This window comes from Rhinolophus sinicus, chromosome 10 (genome assembly GCF_057876585.1).
Source record: "Rhinolophus sinicus isolate RSI-liver-muscle chromosome 10, RSI-T2T, whole genome shotgun sequence".
Taxonomy (NCBI): domain Eukaryota; kingdom Metazoa; phylum Chordata; class Mammalia; order Chiroptera; family Rhinolophidae; genus Rhinolophus; species Rhinolophus sinicus.
This window is the reverse complement of record NC_142510.1, coordinates 12853320-12880967: the sequence shown is the minus strand read 5'-3', so window position 1 is coordinate 12880967 and position 27648 is coordinate 12853320. Positions and strand designations below refer to the sequence as shown.

The 27648-nt window shown below is 47.6% G+C and overlaps 1 protein-coding gene across 1 annotated transcript; it reads left to right on the top strand.

Annotated features, from left to right (window-relative positions):
- Window positions 1-2966: 2966 nt before the first annotated feature.
- Window positions 2967-27486, top strand: HMOX2 (heme oxygenase 2). The gene is made up of 6 exons (XM_019756426.3): window positions 2967-3105; window positions 23350-23474; window positions 24665-24782; window positions 25159-25650; window positions 26499-26625; window positions 26714-27486. The coding sequence occupies exons 2-6, from the start codon at window positions 23389-23391 to the stop codon at window positions 26839-26841; spliced, it is 951 nt and encodes a 316-aa protein (XP_019611985.2). The 5' UTR covers window positions 2967-3105; window positions 23350-23388; the 3' UTR covers window positions 26842-27486.
- The last annotated feature ends 162 nt before the right edge of the window (window positions 27487-27648 follow it).

Below are 27648 nucleotides of genomic sequence, written 5' to 3'. Positions count from 1 at the left end.
GATACGATTTGCAAATCAGAGAATGTAGACTTCAGCATGAACTGAAGACACAGTCTAGGGTGGGAAGACGGCAAGGGTTTTAAAGGTGAGAGTTGTGAAGAGTTGCTGATCGAAAAGGGATGGGTTGCTAGGGAAACAATACCATAAACTTACATCATTCATTTTTTGATTGGTGTGGGAAACTGGATTTTCAGAGGTCTGCTGAAGCACGTGGGAAGATAAGAACAATGGGTAGTTTCAATTGACTCAAGGCCAGCAGGTACAGTCATGGATATGCCCAACAGTTGGAGTCATAAGACACGGTCATCAGGGGAGGGGGGTCACAAGGCAGAGGCCAATGCCTTAGTTTCCCTTGGAGTCTGCAAAATAAAATAGTAAAACAAGTTTTGTAGTGAAATGGACAATGCAAAGAATGCAGATCATCAGGTAGACAGAATCAAAGTTTAAACTGCAAAATGGCCAACTCACTCGAGCAGGGTCAGAGACTAAATTGCAGAAGTGTTCAGATATTTGGCCACAAAATTACGATATTAGAATCCTTAGTACAGATACAGCACAAGTGACCCTGGACCTGCTATCATTCTCGTGTGTAAACCTTCCCTGCTTTGGGATGCATTTGCATACCTAAACATGAACATGAAGAAAGATAACATTTTGTAGTTATAAAGATAAAAGGAGTCATACTGAATATTTCCCCCCAAATTTTATGATGAAAGTTTGTAAACCTACAGATGTGTTGAAAGAACTGTGTAGTGAACACCCATATACTTAACCACCCCGATTCTTCAATTCTTAACATTTTGCTATTCTTGCTTTATCAGATATCCATTTAGCCTATCAACTGTCTTATTTTTTTAATGCATTTCAAGTAAATTGCAGATATCAGTACGCTTCACCCCTAAAAACTTGAGCACACATATTATTTAGGGTTCAATATTTGTTTGTTTTTTACTTAGAAACTATATACCGGGGGTGCCAAAAAAATGTATACACATGACTTGTATTCATCTTTTGTTATTGGTATATATTGAGTATTACAGTTTTAATACAGTTATTTCCGTCTTAAAATGTGTATACATTTTTTTGGCACCCTCTGTTTTTTGGTATTTTCCTACAATTTGCTTTTCCTCCTTTCCATAATGTCCTCTGACAAGTGGTGTCTATCCTTCCTTTTTAATGGGACACAATTCTATTGAATGGATGTGCCCCTGTCAATCCCGATTCCATCTTCTTTTGGTGGACATTTATGTTATTTCAAGGTTTTCACCAAAATGGTGTATCCTGGTACGTGTTGCAGTGACATTCCTTGCTTGTGCCTCTTTGGGTTCTTGCAAGTGTTTTTCTAGCATAGCTACCCAGAAGTGGAAGTGTTGGATCAAAGAGGATGCCCATTGTAAATTTTAACAGATCTTGCCAAATTGTCCCTCCTTCCAAGCCATGTGAATAAAAAGGGGGCTACCTTGGCAAGCCTGACAAGCTCAATAACTGAAAGTAATTACACAAGATGTTTTGATCATAAAAATAAATACCTAAGTGCTATATCAAACTAAAAAAATTTTGCACAGCAAAAGAAACCATCAACAAAATAAAAAGACAACCTACTGATTGGGAGAAGGTATTCGCCAATGATACATCCTATAAAGGGTTACTACCAAAAATTTATAAAGAATTCATACAACTTAACACCAAAAAAAAAAAAAAAAAACCCACACAAACAATCCAATTAAAAAATGGGCAGAGGAACTGAACAGATATTTCATCCCAAGAGGACACACAGATGGCCAATGGACATATGCAAAGATGCACAACATCACTCATATCAGAGACATGCAAATTAAAACCACAATGAGCTAGCACCTCACACCTGTCAGAAGGGCTGTCATCATTAGATCAACAAACAAGCGTTGGCGAGGATGTGCAGAAAAAGGAACCCTTACGCCTGGGGTGGGATTGCAAATTGGTGAAGCCACTATGGACAACAGTATGGAGGTTCCTCAAAAAATTAAAAATAGAGCTCCCTTATGACCCTGCAATTCCACTTCTGGGTATTTATCCGAAGAAATCCAAAACACTAATTTTAAAAGATATATCCACCCCTATGTTCATTGGTGGGTTGGCAGAGAAGCAGACGGCGGATTGCAGATCATGTGGATCCCACTTCCTGTGTCTCCAACCCAGCTGCCAGCAAGAATACAGTGGCACCCTATCCATAGCTCCCTTGGTGTTTCTTTTTGGCCTCACCATGTCCTGCGTTGTTAAGTGGGGAACGGGAGCTGAGACACCGCATGACACCCTGCATGACACCCCGCATGACAGTACCTCTGTAAACTACGGATGTTAAACGCTCACTATCCTGCACCCACCAATGTAAAAGAAACATGCATCTCCACTTTACCTTTTATCCAGTCCCATAAATTTTCCTGCTTTACTTTCTCCCATCTCCTTAATCTGCCACCAGTGGATTTCATGTAACCTTTCTTAGGTTTTCTCCTTTGAGTCTAACGTGCAAAATAAATTGCAAAACTGCTATTCCTCAGAGCATTATCTGAACCCTTTGCGAGTTTGCTTCAGGGACTAGCTCCAAAACCTTGCCTCTAATAAACTCTTTAAACCTTTCTTTAGGTTTGGAATTTCTTTCGTGGACACCCAATAACTCCCACAAACACCACAGATTTCCCACACTTTTGCCAACACCGGCGTTACCCGTCATTCAATCGGTAGCCAGTCCGATGGTTAAGGAAACGACGAGAAGCCATTATGGCTAGAACAGAAAGGGCAGGTGGAGCCCTGCGGGAGATGAGCCTGAAGAGGTGGTGACATCGGGCAAGAAAGGCGCGTAGCCCAGAGGCGTCCTCAGAAACATCTGCTCTTATTGTTGACAACATTGAGATACACCCCGACTTAACTCGCAGACCTCGGCATCGGGAGAGGAGCCACGTGCCCGCCGCAGAGGCGTGGCCTCCGCAGGCCCCGCCCCCGCTGCGTGGGCACGTCGGGCCGCCCTCGCGCCCTCCTGCGCGCCGAGCTGCAGCGGTGGCGCCTGAGGGAGTCACAGCCTGACCGGAGGACGCAGTACGGACGGACGGCCGAACTGACCCGCGGCTGGTGAGTGGCCCCCGCCATCCCGGGGCTTCCCTCGGGCTCCTCGGCGGGCCCCGAGCGGCCTGGGCCTTCGGGAGCTGCCTTTCGCCGGCCGCAGCCCGCTGCGCCCCCGGCGCCGGCCTCAGGGAGACCCGGCGGGCCCGGGCGGGGGGCGGCGGAAGTGGGGTGAGCGGGGAGGGAGTCGGGCGTGGGGGAACCCCGCTTCGTAGACAAAGTTTTCCAGGGCCGGGGAGACCCTTGAGGCCCCTTGGCGTTGGGCCCCGTTGGGTACCCCCCTCCCGGCGTCGTGACTGCGCTGGGTGCGGTGACCCCGAGGTCGCAGCCGGTGACCTGGCGTTCTCGGCGGACGTTGTAGCTTCTGACGGCCTAGCCGACACGTCTGTCCATCTCGGGCCTGCGAGAACTCGGACCGCCCCAGCGCCGGAGATGGTACCCGGCGTGGCGGCTCGTGCTGGGCCGTGGCGCTGCCTTTCCTCCTCCTGACTCACCTTAGTCAGAAGGGCCCTTTCAGCCCCTCTGATGACTTCATGAGTGACCCGCGGCCGCCCTGGTGCAGGTCGGATTGGGAGGGATCAACGCCAGGGGCAGCCGGTTAGCCTGGGCGGGGAGTTTACCTGTCACCTCATAAGCACAGGGGTCTGGGTCTATTAATGGCCCGGTAGGAGCTGCCATGACCGCCTTGCACAGTCGTTGCACAAGGCCTGTCTGCCGTGCCATTTAAATTGGTTCTGAGGAACGTGTTGTTGTGGCCTGTGGCCGTCATCGTTATTGTGTTGTTTATGGCTCTGTGAACCAGACAAGGCGGAGCATGATTTAAAAAAAAAAAATCTCATAGTCCTCTACAATTCAGGAAGCCTTCTCACTCTCAGCCCCTTTCAAAACCCTGTGATCGTTTTCCCGTTTGTCAGTGGGGTTAGTGATGAGACGGGGGTTAAGTGAATTGATCTGCCTCCCGCAACCAAGAAGATGGCACAGTTGGTCTTGAACTTGGTGGTCTCTGACCAGATGGGATGCTCTTTCCTAAACAGCCTTGTAGAATTTGGAGATGGATTATGTGATTTAAACTGTCTTTCCCACCCCTCTAGCCTGTCCTCCCAAGTAGGAAGAAACAAGAGCTTACTGATTTTGTGTACGTAGATGAGTTTCTGGTATGGCTTTTACCAGTGTGTTTTGATTAAAATTTTAGCTCCCATATTTTAGTTTTTCTTCTGGGAGGAGGGGGATAAGGAAATTAGTAAATCTGTGCTTTATTCATTAGTTTTTTTTTCAAGAAACATCGCAAGACAAAACATCACAAGCTTACCAGGAGCTCACAGCTTAACTGGGCATTTACAAGCTTATTTGGTGAAATTGGACAAAGTTTTCAAATACAGTGCCTAAGCCAGAACACTGGTGAGAGTGTGGGAATTTGAGGGGCCTTGGAAACACACACTGTTTAAGTGACCTCATCGAACTGGGGATGTGAAGAGGAAAACCTGTGATTCCCCCATTGTCTGACTTGATTTGATTGTTCCCTTATTCTCACTGTTCAATGATGTGATGTTAAGGAGAGTTCTTTTTTTCAAACGTATGCTTGAGTATCTCACCCTGTGTAAAGCCTACAGATACACTGACTTTTTGTTTGTACTTCAAAATGGTTGAATTGTTAAGTACAAAATTAAGCTAATTGATCAATTTGTAACCGTTTTTTCACTCACAAACAGCTATTCAACACTAGACAATTTTGTTTCACAGGTATGTGTATGTATCCAAATACATATATATTCATTTACATTAGAGTGAAAAACAAATAGTTTGCTTCTCCCAAAAAAGGAAGTTGTGGTGGTATATTTCTGACCATAGGAAAAACATTGAAACCCTTTGAGCTGTAGTTTCTGCATCTGAAAAATTAGGTTAGCACTAGATGAGACTTAAAGTCTTTGGTGCTTTGAGTGCTGCTTATTGATACGAGACGGGTTCCCAAACATTTCTGTTTCGCTAAGTTTAGGATTGGGCTTAGAAATCTGTGTTTTTACAGTTTCTCATGTGATTCTTGTTTGGAGCGCCGTTGTCTAATGTGCAGGCTGTCCAGTGAGAGAGTGGACTGGCAGGAGGGTAGAGGAGTATGATACATGAGGAAAGGGAGAGCAGAAGGGAAAGAAAGGGGTGATTGTTCCTTGGCAATAACTGCTGTCAGCTTATACACCAGAGGCCAACAAAGAAGATACTCTCTTCTCTCTGTTTAGGCGAAAAAATTAATTTTTGTCACACGAATAGATTTGTTTCCTTCCCAGGAGTATCATAGGCCTAATTATTGTTATAGTTCTCTAACTTTATAAGGGCTTTGGAGAAGAATGGTGTAACAGAGACAGGTGTCTTGCACTCCACCTGCCTATTTCTAAATACTCCCAGCTTCCTGCCTTTCTCCTGATGAGTTATCTCAGTCTCGGAAAACTCAAGTTTCACTGTCTTGTATTCAATCTCAAAATTGCTTGAAGGCTGTGGGAAGGCACTAACATGAGTAAACAATCTGCCATCATGCTTTTCGCTAAGCCAGTTGGCTGGCCTGCCTCATCGGTCACTGTGATGATAATGTTTTTTATGCCAAACACTCGTATCCATAGTTGGAGCATACAGGTAACACTGAGGGACTTGATTGCTGGGACAGCATATTTGAATCAGAACTGTCCTGGAAAATCTGGAACACAAGGCTGTATCTTCAGCACTGTTGTCTGTGTTGCACAAAATTATATTTCTACTATGGTACATACACCTATTGTGTTGTTTCTCTTTCTCTCTCTCTCTAGATTGAAAGCTACTTGAAGCTACATGGTCTTATGCCTTATTGTAGTCACAGGGCCCATAAACAATATAAATATTTGTTGATGAGAATATGGCATGTCACATGCCTAAACGTAGCCATCCCCTTCATTAGACACTGGACCTGCTGTTTTTTCTGGCAAGACCACTACAGGCTGCTGCAGAGGAACTGTTATCACCTGGAACTATTTCCAGGGCAGTCTGGAGGAGGGCAGGCAGGCAAAGAGAAAGAATTAGTAAGCAAAATTGAGTGTGGGCTGGGAGAGTGATCTAGGTAGTAGTATTTGAAGGCAAATGAGAAAAGCAGCCATACTGAAGTGGCCTTAAACTTTCCCTCCTTGGGTTTTTTTCTACAGGAAGGCAAGGGGAGAGTCGGGCCTTCTTTTTGCTTAGTGATAGCATGTATCCCACGAATCAGAAGATAACTTTTGAAACACTCCATTCCTCTACCACACACTTGGGTTTCTGTCAACCTCAGCAAAATTTCCAAGTGTTTGTGCTCAATGTCATGTTTGTCCTGTTGGTAAGCCTTTTTGTGTTTGCAAAGTCAAAAGTGCAGTGACTAGCTGCTGTACGTTATGTTTTCTTGCCTTTACATTTGGCTTTTCCAGGGCATCAGCCCAGATTTTAAAGAAGCTAATTTTCAAGTGCAAATGCCTAAACGTAGAAGGCTAAAGAAGCACTGCTATGTGCCCATTTGGCAGGCATGGATTGCCTCTATGGTGTGCAGAGTATTGGCAGTGAGGGGGTGTGCAAAAACAGCAACAAACCCAGCGTGTCCTTGCTCACTAGGAGTTGGCAGTCACCTTGGGGACGGGAAACAGTAAAATTACTTCGTAAGGTTTATGATTACCATTCTGACACTCAGTCTTCTTGGAGGTCCGGAAAGTGAGTAGCTGAGAAATGGAAAAGACAGGCGATCTTGAACCCACTGGGGTTAGGTTAAAGAGTCGGAAGAGAAAAGAGGGAAGGAGGCCAAAGAAAGGGGATTCCTCTCTTTAATAAGCACTCAGGGAAGGGTCTGACCTACAAGATGGTACCCACAGAGACTGTCTCTCATAAAGAGACTCTTCTAGAATAGGGATTCTTAACCTGAATTTGGGGCCCACAGGTGAACTGTAGGGGCCTGGTTGCTCTGGAATGGCATAGGCAACACTTGTGTGTGTGTGATTGTCCTGGGGGGAGTCCGAAGCCTTCAAAGGGATTTGCAACTGAAAAAAAAAAAGCTAATGATTATTCTGTTCTGGCAAATACCGTTCCTACCCATCTTCTAAAGTACACTTCTCTGCATTGTATCTTTAGATGAGGCGGTATTTGAGTGGAAGATGCGAGACAGAAACCCTAGGATTCCTTTGTAAAGTCTTTCACCGAACACCAACTGTCATGAGACTTGCTTGAGTGCTTGTGCAAAGGACAGCATGTTCCCACATACACACGGTGTTCTAATCTGGTTCCCAGAAACGGGGCAACTAAACACCCTCCCTGACTAGTAGGGGTGAGGCTCCAGGTCTGTCCTCAGGGACCTTACAGTCACTTGTGACTGATACAGAGTTTGGGCTAAGAAGGAGTATTGGGAATGGGGCGAGTTGAAGACACACAAACCACAGGCTTTTTGGAAGGTCAGGACATTTTCAAGAAGCTGCTGGACTATTGGAAACAAGGTGTGAAAGAGTACATGGGGCCCTGGCCCAGTAGCTAGAAAACCCTGGGCAGGTTTGGGAACCATGACAAATCCAGTACCCGCTTCACTCTGCTGCTTTGGACACACCAGGCCGGAGAGACTGTCCTAGAGCTGTCGTCACTTAGCACGTGCCATGGGAAATGGAAGCTGTCTGTTTCAAAGCAAGTGTCCTGGCTCCCCTGGGCCACAGCCGTCAAACTAGGCCGAGCTCAGAGTTCCCGAGGCTGCTGGGCGAGCTGAGCTCCTGAGTCCCCAGCCCTCCCCCACCACTTTAACTATGGACGCTCCAAGCACTGCACTTGGCTTTTGCGTTGGCCTTCTGTGTGGGGTTTGGTTGAGCCCTAAGAGCCCTGGAGCGTAGGATTCTCTGCCTTTCTGGGCCTCTCAGCTAGCTGTTCCACAGTTGCCCTCCCTGTCTTGTGTACCTTCTTTTTTCCTAAGTTTTTCATTCATTACTGCCTAATTATGTCCTTAGTCAACAGTAGGTGTTCTGGGCTATTTGAATTTCTTCTTGATAATGATTATTGATTGTTTCTATTGTCACTTAATAGAGACAATGACGTTTAACCAGTTCCGGGGACCTCTTGGGAGTTAGAAGCACCCATTTCATGTATCTTTAATTCATGTAGTTTGTGGGGGCTGCCCCCTGACATAGGAAGTTATTCATTTTTACAGCGGCAAACTGCTGTTTCGTTTTTTCTTTGTTTTTAATAAATCATCACTGTAGCATTTTGCTTTTTCCCCTTGAGATAATGACAACCTAATACATTGATGTATTTCCTCCAAAATGTGCTTTAGAGGCAGGATGTGGGCTTGTTATGAGATTCTACAGCTATTGCCTGACCCCTCCCCTAGAGTAACAAACAAGAAGAAAACGTTGGGAATCTCTTCTTTAAAGCCAACTGGGGATAAAGGTTTTTCATAGAGGTGAAGGAAGTAACAGATGGCTTGTGCCTGGGTAGGTGGAGGAGCGCTGGCAAGCGTTTGTTACTGTGACTATTAAACTTTTGCCTATCCATTTCTTTAAAAAAGGGGGTGGGGGTGGGGGAAGCAGTTCTGCTCTTATACAGGCTTTCAAAATCCTTAAAATTAAATCTAAAAGGTGTGTTCTTGGTAGCTGTATCTGTGGAATGTAAGGAAGCCAGTTTAAAACCAATGCAATGCAACATTTCTTCTTCAAATATGAAACTGAGTTATTTGAGCACAAAGCATCACATGCTTGGTTCCTCCCCCCCCCCATAAGACCAGTCTCTCGCCCCCACCCCTGTCAGCAGTAATGTTTGCAATAACAATGGTGCTCAAAAATGCTTACTCACTAGCCAGCCATTTTTCTTATTTCTAGGATTCACTTTTAACTTGTCATCTGCTCTTTGAGAATACCTTGATTTTGAGAATACCTTGCGTTATGAAAATCATCCAGTCACTCAGCAAACCCTGATTAAGTGGGTGTCCTGTGTTGGGCCGTAGGTGACAAAGATAAATGAGTTGTTATCTGGAAAACGGACATGTAAACAAATAAATATTATACTATGACAGGACACACGTGTTATAATAGATCATAAAAGGCTTCCTTAGGTAGCTCTTGATGTAATAACCAGGCTTCCAACATCATCAACCTCATTGTTTTCTAGGCCTTATTTTTAGAAGCAGCACAACCTCATTTTCAGAGGAACTATAGCAAGGAATAGGACAGCGGCTGGGGCTGAAATGGGTGGGGGAAGCCCACAGCTTTTCCTGTTCTGCCTTTTGTCAAATGCCATCCTGCCTGCAGCTCACTGAGAAATGCCTCTCGTTTTATAAATGAGAACCGTGGAGTTGCAGGGAAGTCATGTAATATAGCCAGCTAGTGCAGACCTGGTAGTAGAACTTAGTTCTCCTGATACTTAGCCTACTTGTCAGTTAGATATCAGACTAACACATGATAATGAGATTTTTCCCAGTTTTTTGTTTCATTCCACAAAGAAGTTAGTAAATACAGAAAGTCAGAGGCTTCATTATGGACCTTGCTTTAAAGGTTTTGCCTCTGAAGGACCCAAATACAAATCAGTCCTGTTCCCAGGAAGGTACTGTGACCCTTTTCATTGTCATCTGTGGACAGTGCCAAGTAGCCCCACCTACTAACAGCTTCTTCTGTTTTCTGGTGGAAATTCAGTTTCCCCCGAAATCTCTGTAAAGTATGTTTGCAAAAGGTGTGCCGGGCAGTGTGAAGCATCCTGCCCAAACAAATCTCACCTTTTCTCTCTGTAAGCGAACAAAGGGATGAGAAGAGTGTTAGACTCCTGTCCTTTTCTGAGCTACCTTAGCACTGCTTCTGACCTGCGAGCAGGGTTTCTCAGCCTCAGTGCTATTGATGTTTTGGGCTGGATAGTTGTTTGTGGTGGTGGGGGGGGTATGTGCACTTGTGCTTGTGCTTTCTGTGCAGTGGGAGATGTTGGGCAGTACCCCTGGCCTCGACCCACACTAGATGCCACGAGCACGCCCCACTCCCTACCTCTAGACATTGCCAAATGTCCCCTGGGGTGCAAAATGTCCGCAGTTGAGAACCACTGGGTTGGGGGTTATTGTCATGAGATACCAACGAAATTAGGTGTATCACAGTATCAAGTAACAATTTCAGTTATGTCAACCTTTGTTTATAGTGATGAGCTGCTCTACAGAAAAACAGTAATGTGCTGTCCCCCATCCTGACGTCTGTAGCATAAAGGAACCTTCACCTAACTCATGTTCAGAGATTCCTTGAAAGAGCGTGAACTATGGTGATCATCTTTTAGGTCTTTTGCAAAATTTATTTTGCTAGAAATTCCAAGGTCTTCCTGTTCCTTTCTTGTTTTAAGAAAGAAAACAGAGGTTTTTCATAGTGAGGCTTCAGCTCAAAGTCTGTGCCCCAGCACAGATTTGATTGCCTATAAATGGCTTTTCTTTTTTTAAATTTATTTTTATTTTTATTTTATTTTTTTATTGGGGAACAGTGTGCTTCCCCCGGGCCCATCAGCTTCAAGTCATTGTCCTTCAATCTCGTTGTGGAGGGCGCAGCTCAGCTCCAAGTCCAGTCCTCGTTTTCAATCTTAGTTGCCCGGGGCACAGCCCACCCTCCCACAGGAATAGAACCGGCAACCTTGTTGAGAGCTCGCGCTCGTTAGAGTCACCCAGCCGCCCCTATAAATGGCTTTTCATAGAGACAGGGGTATTTCCATTTCTTGTCTAAAAGTATATGGGAACGTTTGTTAACTTTAAACTTTAAGTGACATTTTCTTTAGTGTATTAATTAGCATCATATGATGTCAGTTTTATTAGTAATTTATATCATTTAATTCTCATACCGAACTTTGCACATTTATCACTATCCTTACAGATGAAGAAACAGACTCTGAGAGGTTAGGTAGCTGGTCCAAGGCCACCCACCTGGGACGTGGAAGAACCAGAGTTGTGCCTGACCAAAGCCTGTGCCTTCACCACATCTCCGAGCTGCCTCGCAGCCTGTGTGGCCAGTGGGTTTTCTTTTGGCTGGGCTCAGTTCAGGTAATAGCGTGTTTCCCCGAAAATAAGACCTCACCGGAAAATCAGCCCACAGGATTTTTCAGGAGGATGTCCCCTGAACATAAGCCCTCATGCGTCTTTTGGAGCAAACATTAATGTAAGACCCGGTCTGATTTTGGGGGAAACACGGTGTTTGCTGGCTGCCTACTGCAGGGTGGCTCTGGAGAGCATCACGCAGTCCCGTCATTGCCTTAACTCCTTTGGTGTCACATCAGCTCCTTGGCAGTGTGCTGTGCAGAAAGGACGTCTGCACGGGCCTGCTGTTAGACTCATTGGAACCCATCTTATCGAACCCATCTTCTAGAAACTTTCAGATAGAGGGGTTCAGTCTCCATGTCATAGGATATATACTGAAATACAAAGACTTTCATTTGTATCTAAAGTAACAGTCACATATGGCACTTACACAGACACTGAGTTACTGCCAGCAGCTGTTGCATGGGGAGGCTGTGTCCTGGGAATTTCATACTGATCAAGAAAGTAAAGCACGTACGTGGCTGTGGAAACTTCACAGATAGGCCAGGCAGAGTAACACTGGATCTGCTATGTCTTCCCTTCCATCTTAGAAGGCTTGGTGGAAGAGCTTGAGTATCTGGAGAGAGTTTAAGGGCGTTTTTTGCTAAGTAATCACTGTGCCACTTTGATTTTTCTGCCTTTTAAGTGTGGTGTTGAGGAGTGTTGCAAGTATGTAATTTGTTAAAAAAAAAAAAAAAAAAGCTGAGCTTGTTGCTCTGAGAAAGTCCAGTAGATGCTGCTGCCATAGACTTGAGCCTGTGCAGGATGGGGCCAGCCTCTTGGAGTTACCGGTTCTTGGTTCTTGGTCTGGGCTTGTTTCCTTGCCCCCACTCCACCGGTCCACCCACCCACCCCTCCCCCATTGCCAGAATCTACGCAGTCATTGTGAGAAAGCCTGGGAATAATAACCTTACTTTGTAGGCCTGTGGAAACACATTAAGAGCCCCGACTGGTCCACTGAGATATACTGTTTCCCCGAAAATAAGACCTAGCCGGACAATCAGCTCTAATGCGTCTTTTGGAGCAAAAATTAATATAAGACCCGCTCTTATTATATTACATTACATTATATTATATTATATTGTATTGTATCATTATATCTGGTATTATACCTGGTATTATATTAAGTTATAGCCAGTCTTATATTATAGTAAAACAAGACCGGGTCTTATGTTAATTTTTGCTCCAAAAGATGCATTAGAGCTGATGGTCCGGCTAGGTCTTATTTTCAGGGAAACACAGTAGGAGCCACCTCGTTAAATTGACCAGTGCCTTGGCCTGTGGAGTTGCTAATCTTATAAGATGTTTGTGGTGACAAACTTCCTATCCATCACACTACTGTTTTCAAGACAATACATTTTCAGTAGACAGACAGGACTGAAGAGATTTTAAACACTCAATACATGGAGGACACGCTTTCAAATTCTTGAAACCAGATCTTTAGTTTTCCTGTAGTTGCTATGGCAATGGGTGCTATAGAGATATGCAGACCCAATTGTGACCTCCCCTGATGTAGGGGTGTCCCCGAGCCTCTGGCCTTATTGTCTACCAAAGTCCCCCAGGTCTGGCCACTTCCCTTCAGAAGCTGAGTGGTGTGGGGGGGTGCCATCCCCCCCTTTGAGACCAACGTCTCCAGCCTTGGCCTGCCCTGCTAGTTAACAAAAGCAGGCTCGCCAGGAAACAGCCTTCTCCAGTTGCTGTGTAACCTGAGCGAGCCAAGGTGAGTGTTGCAGGAATGGGCAGCAGCAGCTTGTGAATCTTCAAATGGGAGGCTAAGCAGGTACGTACGTCTTAGAATCATAGGATTAAGCCCACTTTTCATGAAAAACACTCACAGTGACACTCGGGTTTAGAAAACCCCTCCACTGCATGTGTTAATGCAGTGGAGCATCGCCATGTTGCTAGGAGTCTGTGGTGACATCATGTTCATCTCACTTGCATGTTAGCTGGGGACATGAGAAGCGTCACCTTGCATTCAGAAGGACTCAGGCTTGGTCCCTCCTTGACAGCTAACTCTGAGTGACCTTGGCCATATTACTTAATTCTCTTTATCTTAGTTTCTTCATAGTCAGTAGGTCGCTGCTTGAAAGTGACTTGGCGTGGCGTGCCCAGGTCTGTTAGACCTGTCTGTGCTCTTCCTGGGCACTGCCCGCTCCTGGGTGAACTTGACAGCCTTCCGTCCGTGTGGGGACGCTGCTAAGGCTCCATCGGGCTCCATCGAGCTTTGCAAGGCTGTAAAGAGGAAAGCTCCTGGGAGCTCATAGCACTTCTAGGTTTTCCAAGATGGAAATTTAGCAGAAGCATCTTAATCACCCTCTCTCTCCTTCTACCCTCAAATGCTGTTCCTAGTTGTCGTTTGTGAGAGAAGCTGACAATTGTTGCACTTTGAGTGAAAGGAAATGAGACTGACTCTAGTTAGTCCACAGGACACATTCTTCTAAGGTTGTTCCAAATTTGGAATAATTTTTGCTGGTGGTACTTCGGGATGACCCGCGGTCTCCCCTTTGTTAACAACCAGGCTTGTGAGATGTCTGGTGCCCAGGCTTTGTTCTTATAAAATCCCAGCCTGGCCACTTTAGAGTTCAGTCAGGGCTTCAGCCTCCACGCCCCCGGTGGTTTTCATGGGACTACAGAGTCTTCCTCTTCTCAGCCCTGAGACCCGGCCCTCTCATGTAAGGTGGGGTGGCACTCGGGGAACTGGTCACGTCTTGTATCTATTTCATTCGAAGTAGAAAGTGCTCTTTACCAGGACGCATCGTCCCCACCAGCACCAGCAGACTCTCGCCCCTTCTCTGAGCCCTTTTGTTGTTCAGGTTTTGTCCTGGTGTCTGCTTTGATCATGTTTGAGCGAGGGATGAGCATGCGCCCTCCCCAGGAGGAAAAGCCTGCGGAGAAGTCTTAGATTTCCTGGGCAGTGTCAGTTTTTGAGGTTACTAAGAGGTTAGTGCCCTTAGACTAGTTATCAGTGGTTTTGCTTTCTGGTCACTTGTTGTCCAAATGTGCAAGTTTGTGTTTAGTAAAATCCGATGCAAGAGCTTTGTATCCCTCAAGTCCCCACTTTTCCAGGACTCCTCGTCTGTACTGCTCTTCATCAAGAGGTCAGTAGTCCTCCATTCAGTGAATGTGGGACTGAATTCAGCCCGTGGTTAAAAGGAAGGGGTGAAGCTTGTGTGTAAGATTTCCTGAGGAGTGGCAGCGCCAGACTGCAGAGGAGACCTCAGGCGGTTTATTCTGTCAAATCAGAAGCTGTTGACCTAGATGCTATGGGTTTGGGAGGCCCCTCTTACCAAGTGCCTTGTTAAGTTAGAGCTGATTCACTCTATTTGCTGCTCCCAGCATCAAACAGCATTTGTAATGTGGATTTTCTAGCCGCAGTGGTCACGTGTCTGCCCTTGGAAAGAACAGGTGTTCCCATTTCCTAATGCTGCCAGAGGATGAGCGCTGAGTCAGAAGTCCTCAGGTGTGACCTGCTCAGAATCATCTGTGGAGTCACTGGATGTCACATTCCTCCCCAGTCTCATAATCACCCAGCTGCTCATTTTTGCCAACAACTTTCTTAGTAAGAGGTCATAGCATTTGAGGAAGCGTTACATTTTATGAGACACTACTGCACACATTAGCTCAGTCCACACAGCACGCTTGAGAATGTGGAGCGGAGAGAATTTTGTTACTGTTTTATAGATGAGGAAACATAGCCTTTCCAGAAGTATGGCTTACCTCCAGCCGTGGAGCTCCTACACACTGGGACTCGAGATCTCAAACCCATATGTTTCTAGCTCTAAAGACCATGCCCTTTGTGCAGGGCCCAGCTGCCTTTCCATTCCCAAAGGAGAGCTGGGTCTAGAGCAATAATCAACAGTAAGTTGGAGCCCAGAAGTGACCTCCCTGGGATCAGGTCGGGGAGCAGGCCAGGGCCAGTCAAGTGGCTGTTTACCTAAAGCAGAAAACAGGTTGCACCTCCTGTCATGCAGGTGTCATGCGGGGTCTCAGCTCCCGCTCCCCACATAGGAACGCAGGATGTGGTGAGACCAAAAAGGAATACCCACGGAGCCACAGATAGGGGAGTCATATCTCTGTACCCCGCGCCTCTCTGCAATCCGCGCTTGCTAGCTCAGCTACCATCTTCTTGCTAGCCCCCATTTGCTGCTAGTGTAGCCACGGCAGTTACATTAGTGGCCAATGGCTCACTGGTTACAGCTGACGGCCAACTAGCCACAGCTGATGGCCATGCAGTCCCAGTTGATGGCCATTTACTACCTGAGCCAGCACCTTTCCACATGAGACCGAGAGCCTGGAAACCACTCCTGGCTCTGTCCCCACACCTCCTCAGCACATCTGTTTGCTGGAAAGATGTAAAACTGGCCCTTGGTATGGAGTATACCCTTAAAAGTGCTGGAATTTAAACAGTGCTAAGGAGAAGTTCATCTTCATGCTGCATCTTGGAACAGGGCTTCTTCCCCCATTGCCAGGATCTGTCGCAAGGACTGCAAAGCTTGCCGGGAGTGTCTCCTAGGATAAGACCAGCAAGTAAACAGCTCTGGATTCATTCTCATTTCCTTTTGTAATGTTTGTATAGCTTGACATTTGTTATAAAGTGGTTTCACGGTTATTTTTATTTGATCCTCCCAGTATTCTTGCAGCATCAGCATCAGAGCACAGGGCAGGTATTTGTTCCATTTTACAGGTGAAAAATGGAGAGAGCCAGAGAGATTTGGAGGCTCTGAAGAGATGCACCTTCCTGCCCCTGGCTTCCTCCCTCCACAGTAGCCCCAGCATTCTTTGTTCCCTAGATCACATGTAGTGTCATAAGTAGGATGTTAGAATTTACTCTTTCTGTAGACAGACATTCAGAACAGAACTTCAGTGATGGGTAAACAACCCACCTGCTGTTTGTATCTGCTGAGGCCTGATGGGAGTATGTGGCACCATTAAGAATTGCCTTGGCCTGGTTATGGTCTTGTTACACAGAAACATAGTCTCACTTAAAGGTGACAAGCCTTTAGGTGCTAGAAAGAGAAGGAACAGAGCCTATAATCCAGAAAAGAGGGAGTCTGGGATTCTTGTAGTCTTGTTTTATCACTAAAAACATTTATGGGGCACATATTACAAATGGTTTCTGTGAGAAGTAATACATCACTTTTGCACTGCGACCATCCTGAATATTACAATATAAGTGGGTGGGGTGAGATCATAAACAAAGACATACAATTGAAAGGTATTTGTTAAGCCTCAAGAGTGGAGAAAACACACACGTACACACATACACATACACGCACGCATGCACGTTGTGGGAAGGAAGCTGCACCAATGACTAGAGGCCTGCGTTCAGATGGAGAAACCAGAGGGCTCATTACCTCCAACCCTGGCTAAGAAAAGGAGCCCCAGCCCTCACAGGCCTGGTGCGAAGCAGCCTGCTGGGCCAGGCTGAGCTCTTGTGGATCTGGGCCTGTGTGGAGGGCTCAGAAAGGTGCTGGGGGACACAGCTCTGATGCTGAGAGAGCAGCCAGGCCACGGACTTCAGGGGAGACCCTGGGCCTTCTGGAGCCCAGAGAGGGGAGCGGTAGACTCCAGGGAGTAACAGAAAACACAGCATAGGTGGATAAATGGGGGGCTAGCCTAGCTGGGCCTTGAGGGGTGAGAATGGCCTGAGCAGCTCAGAGGCCTGAGAAATATAAACAAGTCATTAGTTAGAAAATCCAGACCATAAGAAAGAGTCAGGGGGTGGAGAGGGAGGAGAAAGAAGGGGAGGGAGGGAGGGAGGGAGGAAAGAAGGGAGTCAGATTTGAAGAAAGATAAAACCAGCTTTCATACCAGTTAATTTAGAGACAGTACCCAATTAAAATTTTAATTATTTTACTTGGTATTTTAGAATTCAACCAATATTTTCTTATCCACACACTCCTCCCTTCCTTTAGCAAGTTCTCAATAAGCATTCCATCTGTGCATCTGTAACAATTATAACTCAGGTTGGTGACTCCCCAGGGTGCTGGGCTATGATTTGGAACATGGTATTGGACTCAGAAACAATCTGAGATCTTTCCCATAGGAAGCTTCTGTTTTAACTGGGGAAACAGGACAAGGGCACTTGTGGAAGCCAAAGAATAATTGCCTTTTATTAATGTGATGCCAGTTCTATACAGGAGTGAACTCTGAGCAGCTAACAGCCTTCTAGGAAGCAGGCTGGGACTCCTGATGTCAAACCGCAGCCATTTGCTGGGGACGGGAGCTGCGGGGACCCAGTGCAGGAGTCGAAGCAGCCACTTATTTTCCCTCTGGCTGTTTCCTCCTGTGCGCATGTGGGATAACAACACTGGCCCATGTTGAGGGGCATCTGGTGAGGGTGGAGGCACAGTAGCTGGTCACTGAAGCCTCGGATAATTGTTCTAACTCCAGGGAGCTGGGCGCCCTGCCTTTCCTTCCGCTTCTTCTTTAGTGCTGCCGGAGCTCAGCAATCTGCTCCCTTCCTTCAATTTTCCAGGGCAAAGAAAAAGAATACGAATTAAAAAAAAGAATTATTACAGGTGAAGTCTTTATTGCACCTTTTTGGATCACCAGATGAGTGATAATGTCCTCCTTGCAGATTGTTTCCATCTGGCAACAGTACACTAAGTTGACTGTCTGAGATTTGCTGGATGTGCAGTTTACCAGAGGCAAAGGCTTTCAAATGAGTGTTCTGGGTCTGCTGGAAGGAACATTGGTGGTTAGGGGGCTGTTGCCACTTCTAGCGGCTCAGGTGTGGGAGTGAAAGCCAGTAGTGGTCCGGCGAATAGCTAGGAGCACAGGAATTATGGACTTGTGGAGGCAGGTTTTATAAAGAGGCTCACCGTTTTCGGGAAGAGAGAGAGAGACCGTGCAGATCAAATTTTCTGGAACTTGGAAGAGCAGGAGCCAGGGAAAGGGCCCAGGGGACTTCCTGTTGATTAGTTAGTGCAGTGCAGGGGCTTAGCTGGTTTGCTTGGTCCAGCTTCTCTTAATAAGGAGGGGAAGTGGGGGAGGGGAGACAGAGCTCCCTTGCTTCCCCTCCTTATCAAGATAATTGAGCCACTTGATGTAAAAGGAGGAGCCAGTTGGCTAAAAAGTACAACAAATAACATTCATGGCTTTCCAAATTCCCTTTCTGTCGTCAGTGCACTTACATACTTTTGCACATAGTTGTCGCCAGCATTTTGGGTCCTTTTTTAAACCACGTAAGTTGATGTAGGCTTTTTCTTGTGTGGATGCAGCCTGTCATCAATTTGTCACAGCTGTGCCAGGATTCCATTGTTTATTGTCACTTGAGCAGTCCTGCCCTGTGTTGTTGTCTAACTTACGTATGGCTTCTGATCATTTTGGTGCAGAGTACTATTAATACTTTTGTAAGTGTATTTCCCAGAGTGAAATCTTTTGTGTTGTTTTTGGTGGGGGGGGGGCATTAGGGGGGCAGGGGAGCTTCTTGTTGATAATGAGAGGTTGAAGTCTAGAAAGTTTCTACGTTTATGATTTAGCCTTCGATTTTCAAGAGGTTCCAGTGGTTCCTGCAAAGAGAAAAAAAGATTCAAGTGTAGATGTCAGCTAGACTAAGTGTGGACATGTAGCTTTTCGGGGAATGAAGTGAATTGTTTCTGACGTTGCAAGGTGGCTTCTGAATGCCACACTAGGTGGCCACTCCTTGAGGAACAGTAACCAGGCCACAGGGATGGACAGAGGGTGCCTTCCCTGGCACCAGCCTGTGTGGGCTGAGTGTGCTGAGCCTTCTCAAGAATGTTTTTCACCCTCTGCTTTTAGCCCATGTTAAGGACTCAGTATTCTTGCTGCCGGGGTGGGATAAGCTGGTATCTTGCTTTCAAAGCAAAACTGTTACCTCATGTTTTGAGTTGAGAAAACTGTTGAAGTGTAGTGGACAGCAGACTGCTTTTCAGTGTGGTTTTTAAAAAGTGCATATTGTTGCTCTTCCTTGGCGCTGCCTACAGAGGTGGCAGCCATCTCCCGCTCGCTATCATGGCCGCCGCCCTCAGACTCCTCGTGAAGCCCAAGATCATCAGAAAGAGGACCAAGAAGTCCGTCCGGCACAGTCAGACACACATATCAAAATTAAGCATCGCTGGTGGAAGCCCAGAGGCACTGAGAGTGGGTGCGCAGAAGATCCCGGGGCCGGACCTCTGCCCAGCACTGGTGATGGCAGCAGCCGGAAAGTGCACGTGCTGCCAGGGGCTTTCGGAAGGGCCTGGTCCTCAGCATCAGGAGCAAAACTCGTACTGTGCTGAGATCGTCAGACGGCTCCTCAAAGAGCCATAAAGCCATTGTGCAAAGAGCAGCCCAGCTGGCCATCAGAGTCACCAACCCCAGTGCCAGGCTGCGCAGCAAAGAAAATGAATATAGACAGCTGTGTGCACATTGTATTTGTGTTAATAAAACCATGCAATTCTGCAGAAAACTCCTCCACAGGAAAAAAACTGCATATTGTTGTCAGTATGCATGAGACCATTGCCTGCCTGCCTTCTTTCCTTTGGATTTTTTAACCAACAGGTGTTTGTTGAGAACGGATTATTTTCTGGGCCTGTGGAGCTACAGCAGTGAAACAGCTGTGGCCCTGCCCCTGGGGCCAGAGTTGGGTCCCCTGTGAGCTGGAAGGATGGAATTAAGAGCTCTCAGGCAGGACTGAGGTTGAAGGGGGTGGGCAGAGGCTGTGCCTGAGGTGTCTCTGGCACAAAGTGCTGCTGAGAAAAACGAAATGCCAAAGTGGCACACATGGAAGCTGCTTTCCCTTCCCCTTTTTGTATTTTTAAGAGAAGTACAAGGCTTGTTGCTTGAGCAAGACTACGTGCAGTTACCATCACAAAACTAATGATCAGATTGAATCACATACACAGTTACTATTGTGTAGCCTGGTAATTAGATGCAGGAATTCACTTAAGTTACAGTTGATAATCTAGGCCACCAGAGTGCACTTGTTCTTGCCTTTGCCTATTTTCAATTTCACCTGTAAGCAGTCCTTAGGTGCCTGGGGTGTGTCCTCAGCACGGCCAAGCGTAGCTGCCACTTGTTTATAGAGGCTCTGGGCCCTTTCACTGCATCCTCTCCTCCTCTGGGCCGCCCGGAGCTCCTATCCCAGTACACACTCCTCTGCCGTCTGAGTGCTGAGCAGCTGGGGACAGATCTTGGCTCTCGGGGTCCCCAAGGATGTGGAGCTCAGATGTTCTTTTTCTTTTTTTAAGATGTTCTTTCTTAAAAGAGTCTGTCAAACAAGGTCAGAGTGGACAAGCTGGTGTGGGCTTGTTCTGCAGCTGCTCTCTCGATGAAAGGATGCATAGGTGGGCAGCCTTACGCCATCTCTGTGGTCTGTCCCATTTCAATTTTGTTCACATTGTTCCTTGATCTGGACGCCTTCCTCTCACTCACGCCAAATCCTGTCTGTCGTTGAGGGTCCTCGGTAAGCTTTCTCTTCTCCAGGAAGCCTCTCTAAATGCTCTTCTCTCCACGTGATGACTGCCTGCCTTTGCATTCTGGACGCCATGCTCCATCCAGTTCAGCAGCATTATGGGAGAGGGGAGTGTATCTGACTTGGAGTCAAGAGAAGGTCCCATTTTCCATATATATATATATATATATATATATATATATATATATATATTATTTAAAATTTATTGGGGTGGCAATTGTTAGTAAAGTTACATAGATTTCAGGTGTACAATTCTGTATTACATCATCTATAAATCCCATTGTGTGTTCATCACCCAGAATCAGTTCTTTCCATCACCATATATTTGATCCCCCTTACCCTCATCTACCACCCCCTTGCCCTCTGGTAACCACTAAACTATTGTCTGTGTCTATGAGTTTTTGTTTCTCATTTGTTTGTCTTGTGTTTTTTTTTGTTTTTGGTTTCTATACCACATATCAGTGAAATATGGTTCTCTGCTTTTTCTGTCTGACTTATTTCGCTTAGCATTATATTCTCAAGAGCCATCCATGTTGTCACAAATGGTCCTATTTCATCTTTTCTTATGGCCAAATAGTATTCCACTGTGTATATATACCACAACTTCTTTATCCATTCATCTATCGAAGGACATTTTGGTTGTTTCCATGTCTTGGCCACTGTAAATAAGGCTGCAATGAACATTGGAGCACGCATGTCTTTATGGATAAATGTTTTCAGATTTTTTGGGTAGATACCCAGGAGAGGGATTGCTGGGTCATACGGTCTATATATTCTATTTCTTTCCTATTTTTCAGCTTTATTTAGGTATCATTGACAAATAAAAATATATTTAAAGTATACAATGTGATAATTTTTTTCTTTTTTTTTTGTGTGTTTGTTGTTTGTTTTTCATTTTTTTGTTGTTGTATTTTTTGTTGTTTTTTGTTTGTTTTTACAATGTGATAATTTGCTATACACATGTTTTGAAAGGATTCCCACAATCAGGTTAATTAACACATCTGTCACCTCATGTTTACTTTTTTTTTTTGGTGAGAATGTTTAAGATCTGTTCTCTCCGCAAATTTCAATTATGCAATACAGTATTATCAGCTATTAGTCACCGTGCTATTCATTAGATCCTCAGACCTTATTTGTCTTATAACTGAAAATTTGTACCCTTTTATCAACCTCTTCTCATTGCCCCCTCCTCCGCCCCTGGCAACCACTGTTCTATTTACTCTGTTTTTATGACGTCAACCTTTTTTTTTTTTTTTTTTCTGTTCCACATATAGGTGATACTTTCTCTGTGGCTTATTTTGCTTTTTGCTATTCATTTTCTAAGAGTTCTTGGAGAACGTCAGTAAGCCTCAATCAAAATCCAAGTACAAACAATCCTATCTAATATTTACTGAGTGCTTACCACGTGGCGGGCACTGTGCTAAAAGCCTTACCTTCTGTGTTCTCACTTAATCCTTTCTATCATTAATCCCATTGTATAAATGCAAAATCTAAAGGCAAGAAGAGAAGGTTCTGCAAGATCATGCTGAGCAAATCATTGTAGCATCCAAAAGATAACACAGATGGACCTATATGCCTAGAGAAGACTCAGGAAGGATGTGTATCAACACATTAACAGTGGTTATATCTGCGGGGTGAGACAGAGGTTGCTTTTTATTTTCTTTATATACCTTTGAAGCAACATTTCTTATACTTCTTTGTCCCCACTGATACCTGTTTCTGGGTGGAACACATAGAAAATGCTCAGTAAATAGCCACTGGTGGAGGTACGTGACTTGATTTGGTCCCAGTGTTGGGAGCTCTGATTTTGGAGCTGCTTTATTAGTTGTTGGTGCAACTGTGCTGCTGTTCATCTGGCAAGTCCCCAGAAGGGCTGCCCGTCTGTGCTGGCGGAGCGGAGGCCTCCAGGGGTAGAGGATGAGCTTATCGTGTTGTGGGACCGTAGTTCCCTGGCTGACGGAGGCTTAGTCCTGGCAGCAGGCAGCGGGAACTGATTGGCCAACTCGTGTTATTTCCTTCAGCCCAGCAGAGTCTGGAGCCGGCTTGCTTGGTGACTCAGTGTAGGTTGTCGGGCGCCTTTTGAGCTGCCCTGCTTTAAAGTGGAGCTAATCCCAACGGCCTGGCTTAATGGTCCAGTTAGTGCCCTGCTCTGCTGCCCCCTGCATGGGGCCACCCCGCCTTTCATGGTACGACAGGCCACACAGATGCGCTTGCTGCCAAAGCAGAGCTGCTGCACTGTTGTTTTCAGTTTGTTTGTTTTTAAGCTTTATGATGTTTTCTTTGTTATTTTATGTTTTCGGTAACTTTTAATTTTGATATGATTTTGAACGTACAGAAAAATTGTAAGAATACAGCTTTGTGTACCTTTTATCCAGATTCGCCATCAGCATTTTGCCTCATTTGCTTTACTTGCGCATGTCCTCCCTCCCCCCGTGAATATTCACACGCACACACACACTTTCTGAACTATTTGAGACTAAATTACAGATGGTGTGCCCCTTTACTTTTGAATTCCTCGGTATGTACTTGCTGAAACAGGACATTCTCTTACATAATCACAGTACAATTATAAAAAACAGCAAGTTCAACATCGATACAGTGCTATTACCTAATCCACCAATTCTGTCCCTATTCAGATACAGTCCTAGTAACAGCAGAGCTTGATTTCTAAAGAAAACACCCCAGAGGCATGTGGGTGACTCCTCAGTTACATGACTCAGAAGAGGGCAGAGCCGGCAGGTGTTTGGGGAAGTGAGTGTTGTGGGCGCCACGTCACTGGTTCCTTGTGTCTGTATAGGACCAGAGGAATAAAGGCAGCAAGAAGCACACGGCAACGATGTCAGTGGAACTGGAGACCTCAGAGGGGGTGGACGAGTCCGAGAAAAAGAGCTCCGGGGCCCCAGAAAGAGAAAACCACACCAGGTGAGTGATGGGGGCTGGCCGTGTTGAGTCAGGGGGGCCCAGGGCCTGCCGTGCCCAGCACACTTGGCTGTATGTGCTTCAGGCACTAGGGTGCAGTCAGGAGCTGTGCTGCTGTGGCCCCCGGAACGCCTGGCTGGCACAGCAGGGGCCTCAGACGCACTGTGGACTCTCAGCATTCTCCTTGCGTCCACCACGGAGGCAGGACAATTGGATGGTGTTCCTGGTCCTCCTTTCGTCTGAAAACCATAAGCGTTTCATCATCTGGGGTGAGAAAGGGTAATCAGAGGCAAAGCTGGCACCTTTTCCAGTGCCTTCCACCCTTAGAAGGTGGGAGCAACTCCAGCTCCAGGGGGTTTGCTTATTGGGTGGGGCCAGTTCATTCTAAGCCTCAAGTTACTGGGGCCTGTTCTTCATTATTATCCACGCGTTATAACCTTGACATTGGCCAAGTTCTTTTTTATACCTTGAAATAGTTGCTAGTATTAAATGACTTCTCAGCACATGGGTGATACGAGCTAATCTAAAGAAGCCAGCAGAGGCTGGGCTGTGAGAGGCCAAGTTTTTCTCTCTCTAGTGGATGTATTGTGTGGACACACGTGAGCCCATGCCCAGTGCCACCCTCCTTAGGGCCATGCAGTCTTTGCCTTGTCTGGTATTGGCACCTTTTAGCACAAGACCATCCTGTGTAACTTTGTTAGTAGCACACGTGGCTCCAACCTCTTTGGCCTTTGTCTCATTTTCATCCCACGTGTGGGCTCAGCCACATGTAGTCCTGAAGAGGCTGTGGATCCATGGTGGGAGGGAGGAAGGTAGCCAGGCCACCCTCGGAGAGCCACAGCCAGTCCTTTACCACGGCATGGATTCTGGGAGACATGTGCCCAGCGCTTGGTCTTCCTGGAGAAGCCAGCAGATACTGTGCTGGCATTAGAGGTGTGTCTCTGCAGGCACTGGGTGGCCACAGAAGCAAAGCCTCCTTCACTTGGGTGGTTCAGAGAGACAGTGCTGTTGAGGAGTAGCCCACAGTCATCCACAGTCATCCAACCACAGTGTCGCTGAAGGCCCTCGGGGGCAGACTTGTATGTGCCTGCGCTGTTCCCTAGCAAGACCCTGCATCTGTGCTGGAGTTGCGTGTCTGAGCAGCCCCTGCCGCCAGCAGCAGGCAGACACACACACGCCCCGTCTCTCCGCAGAATGGCCGACCTCTCGGAGCTCCTGAAGGAAGGGACCAAGGAAGCACATGACCGGGCAGAAAACACCCAGTTTGTCAAGGATTTCTTGAAAGGCAACATCAGGAAGGAGCTGTTTAAGGTTTGTGCCTTGGTCACGGACGGGGTTGGGTTGGTGGCCTCAGTCCCGGGAGCTGCTCCGAGGGGGAGGCTAGGCCTTCAGTACGCTGCACTCTCTTGACATCAGGCTGTGGTATTCAGGGCTGAAGTGGGTAACACAGTGGTGTCCAGGAAGCAAAGTATCCACATGCCAAAGACTTCACCTTGTCCTTCTTTTAAGAAACGTAAGCGTTTCCTGGGTGTGTGAAATAATTGATAAAAATGGGCCTTTGGGAATTGGAAGGGGGTGCTGCTCGAGTCTGTGACTCCAGCTGCTGGGACGCGGTGGGCAGTGGGCTCGTGAGCTGCCAGCCAGACCCACAGCCCTTGACCATGGGCTCCTCCATCACCCTCAACAGCTGGCCACGACTGCACTTTACTTCACATACTCAGCCCTTGAGGAGGAGATGGACCGCAACCGGGACCACCCAGCCTTCGCCGCCTTGTACTTCCCCGTGGAGCTGCACCGGAAGGAAGCGCTCGCCAAGGACCTGCTCTACTTCTTCGGTGAGGACTGGAAGACGCAGGTGCAGTGCTCGGAGGCCACGCGGAAGTACGTGGAGCGGATCCACTACGTGGGCCAGAAAGAGCCGGAGCTGCTGGTGGCCCACGCCTACACCCGCTACATGGGGGACCTGTCCGGGGGCCAGGTACTGAGGAAGGTGGCCCAGCGGGCCCTGAAACTCCCCAGCACGGGGGAGGGGACCCACTTCTACCTGTTTGAGAACGTGGACAACGCACAGCAGTTCAAGCAGCTCTACCGGGCCAGGCTGAACGCCCTGGACCTGACCCTGAAGACCAAGGAGAAGATCGTGCAGGAGGCTAACAAGGCCTTCGAGTACAACATGCAGGTACCGCTGGGGGCCGCACGGGGCTGCTGACGGGCATTGCTCGTGGGGACACACGCGCTGCCGCCTGCCTGAGGCACCGGGCCACGTAGGTCTGCGGTCGGGAGCCCAGTGCTGGCTCCGCCTTGTTTGCTCGACAGCCTGTGTGTGGTGTTTTGGGACGGGCACGGCCCCAGCAGGAGTGGGCTGGCGGAGACCAGCGCTGTCTCCCTTCCTCTCATCCCAGAGTTCTGCTCTTGAGGAACGGAGCCCTTCCTTTTCAGCAAGGGTTGCGATGAAAAGTCCTGCTTGGAAAGTTCAGGAGAGAATTAAGGAGAGCAAGGAGCATAACTCAGTTTACAAGTGCCCTTTAGATGGGGGCCGAGGCTGTAGAGGCGGATTCTGTCCCAAGCCCAGGCCAGCCCTCAGCGCCAGGACAGCAGCCACGAGGGGAGTGAAGCACCAGCCTGACCACAGGCCCGTCAGCCCTCTTGTCTGATGTCTGGGCCTCCAGGGGCCACTCTGGATGGAGGAGCCCTGCTGGGGCTCATTCTCCCACATTCTTTTTCCTATGGTTTTTGCTAAAAATACCCAGTGGCTGGAAGTAACTACCAGTGCTCAGAGTGGTTTTGGGCAGCGCTCTGGCGCTCATGTGTGCGCCCTGAGAGTTTTCAGTCGTGGGCTGTGTGGTCAGTGCCTAGGGAAGACCCACTACAGTCAGCAGCCAACACCCCCCAGAGCTCGTGCTAGGGAGAGTGCCAGGCCAGTGTGGCCAGCCCTGACTGGACCTGCCCCAGCTTCCCTGCACAGGCTTTGCTTGGAAAGCAGGGTGTACGCAGTCCAGTGATGGTGTTGGTCTTCTGCTCCTGCAGGTGTTCAATGAGCTGGACCAGGCTGGCTCTTTGCTGGCCAAAGAGACCCTGGAGGACGGGCTCCCCATGCACAATGGGAAAGGAGATGTGCGTAAATGCCCCTACTATGCTGCTGGACAGGACAAAGGTAGGTCGTGTCTGCCGCGAGCTCCCCTCCCAGGGCAGGCGTGTCGGCGCCCCCGCTGATGCCGTGTCCTGTTGTTGCTGCCATGCAGGTGCCCTGGACGGCAGCGGCTGCCCCTTCCGAACAGCCCTGTCTGTGCTGAGCAGGCCGGGCCTCCAGTTCATTCTGGCCACCACTGTGGCCCTGGCTGCTGGCCTCCTGGCCTGGTACTATGTGTGAAGGACCCATCACACCACATGGGCGCCCTCCTCCCCAGTGACTGCTGGCCTGTCCCCAACTCCACCTGTGAGGAAACTACCACCTCAGGTGACTTTTTTTAAAATGCTGGGTTTGAGAAAACAACCAACCAACCAATAAAAACCAGATGCTAAAGCCTCTACCTGTTGGCATCCTGTGCGGGTCAGATGCTGAGCTGGGTGCAGGCCCCCCTACTCCCTGCAGCCCCCAGGCTATAGCACTGGGAGCAGCCAGTATTGCTCAGGGCTGCTGGCCTGGGCCTGTGGAAGCAGCTCCGCTCCGGGCGCCCACACCTCTCGCCCCGAGGCTCACTGTCTTCGTTTAGGTGGGTGTCTTCTCCCCGCTGCGAGTGGAGCGGCCCGCAAGGCCAGGCTGCTGTAGCTCTGTGGGAGGGAGGGGGCCTCCCCAAAGGCTCCTGCTCTACTTTGGGGCATCTCCTGGGGGTGGGGAACAGAAGCCAGGCTGGCCCCCTGCCTCTGAGGCCCTGCGAGCTCTGTCCTGGGCAGCCAGTCATCCCTGTTCAGCAGAAACCCCCGAGACGGCCGTGTCCAGATGTAGCCTGTCGCTTCCTCTGACCTGTGTTGATGCTACGGCACTTAATAAAGTAGACTGACAGCTGCCTCCCTCCTTCCTGGCACAGATGTCCTCTTTCTCACTGGTCCCTGACAGCCCCCTCCTGCTGTTCCTGAGCTCCCAACACTGCTGCTTACCTTACACATAAGGATAAAAAACCATGTACTTGTATTATATATAACAATTCATTGTCTAAAATAGAAATGCGAACTTACA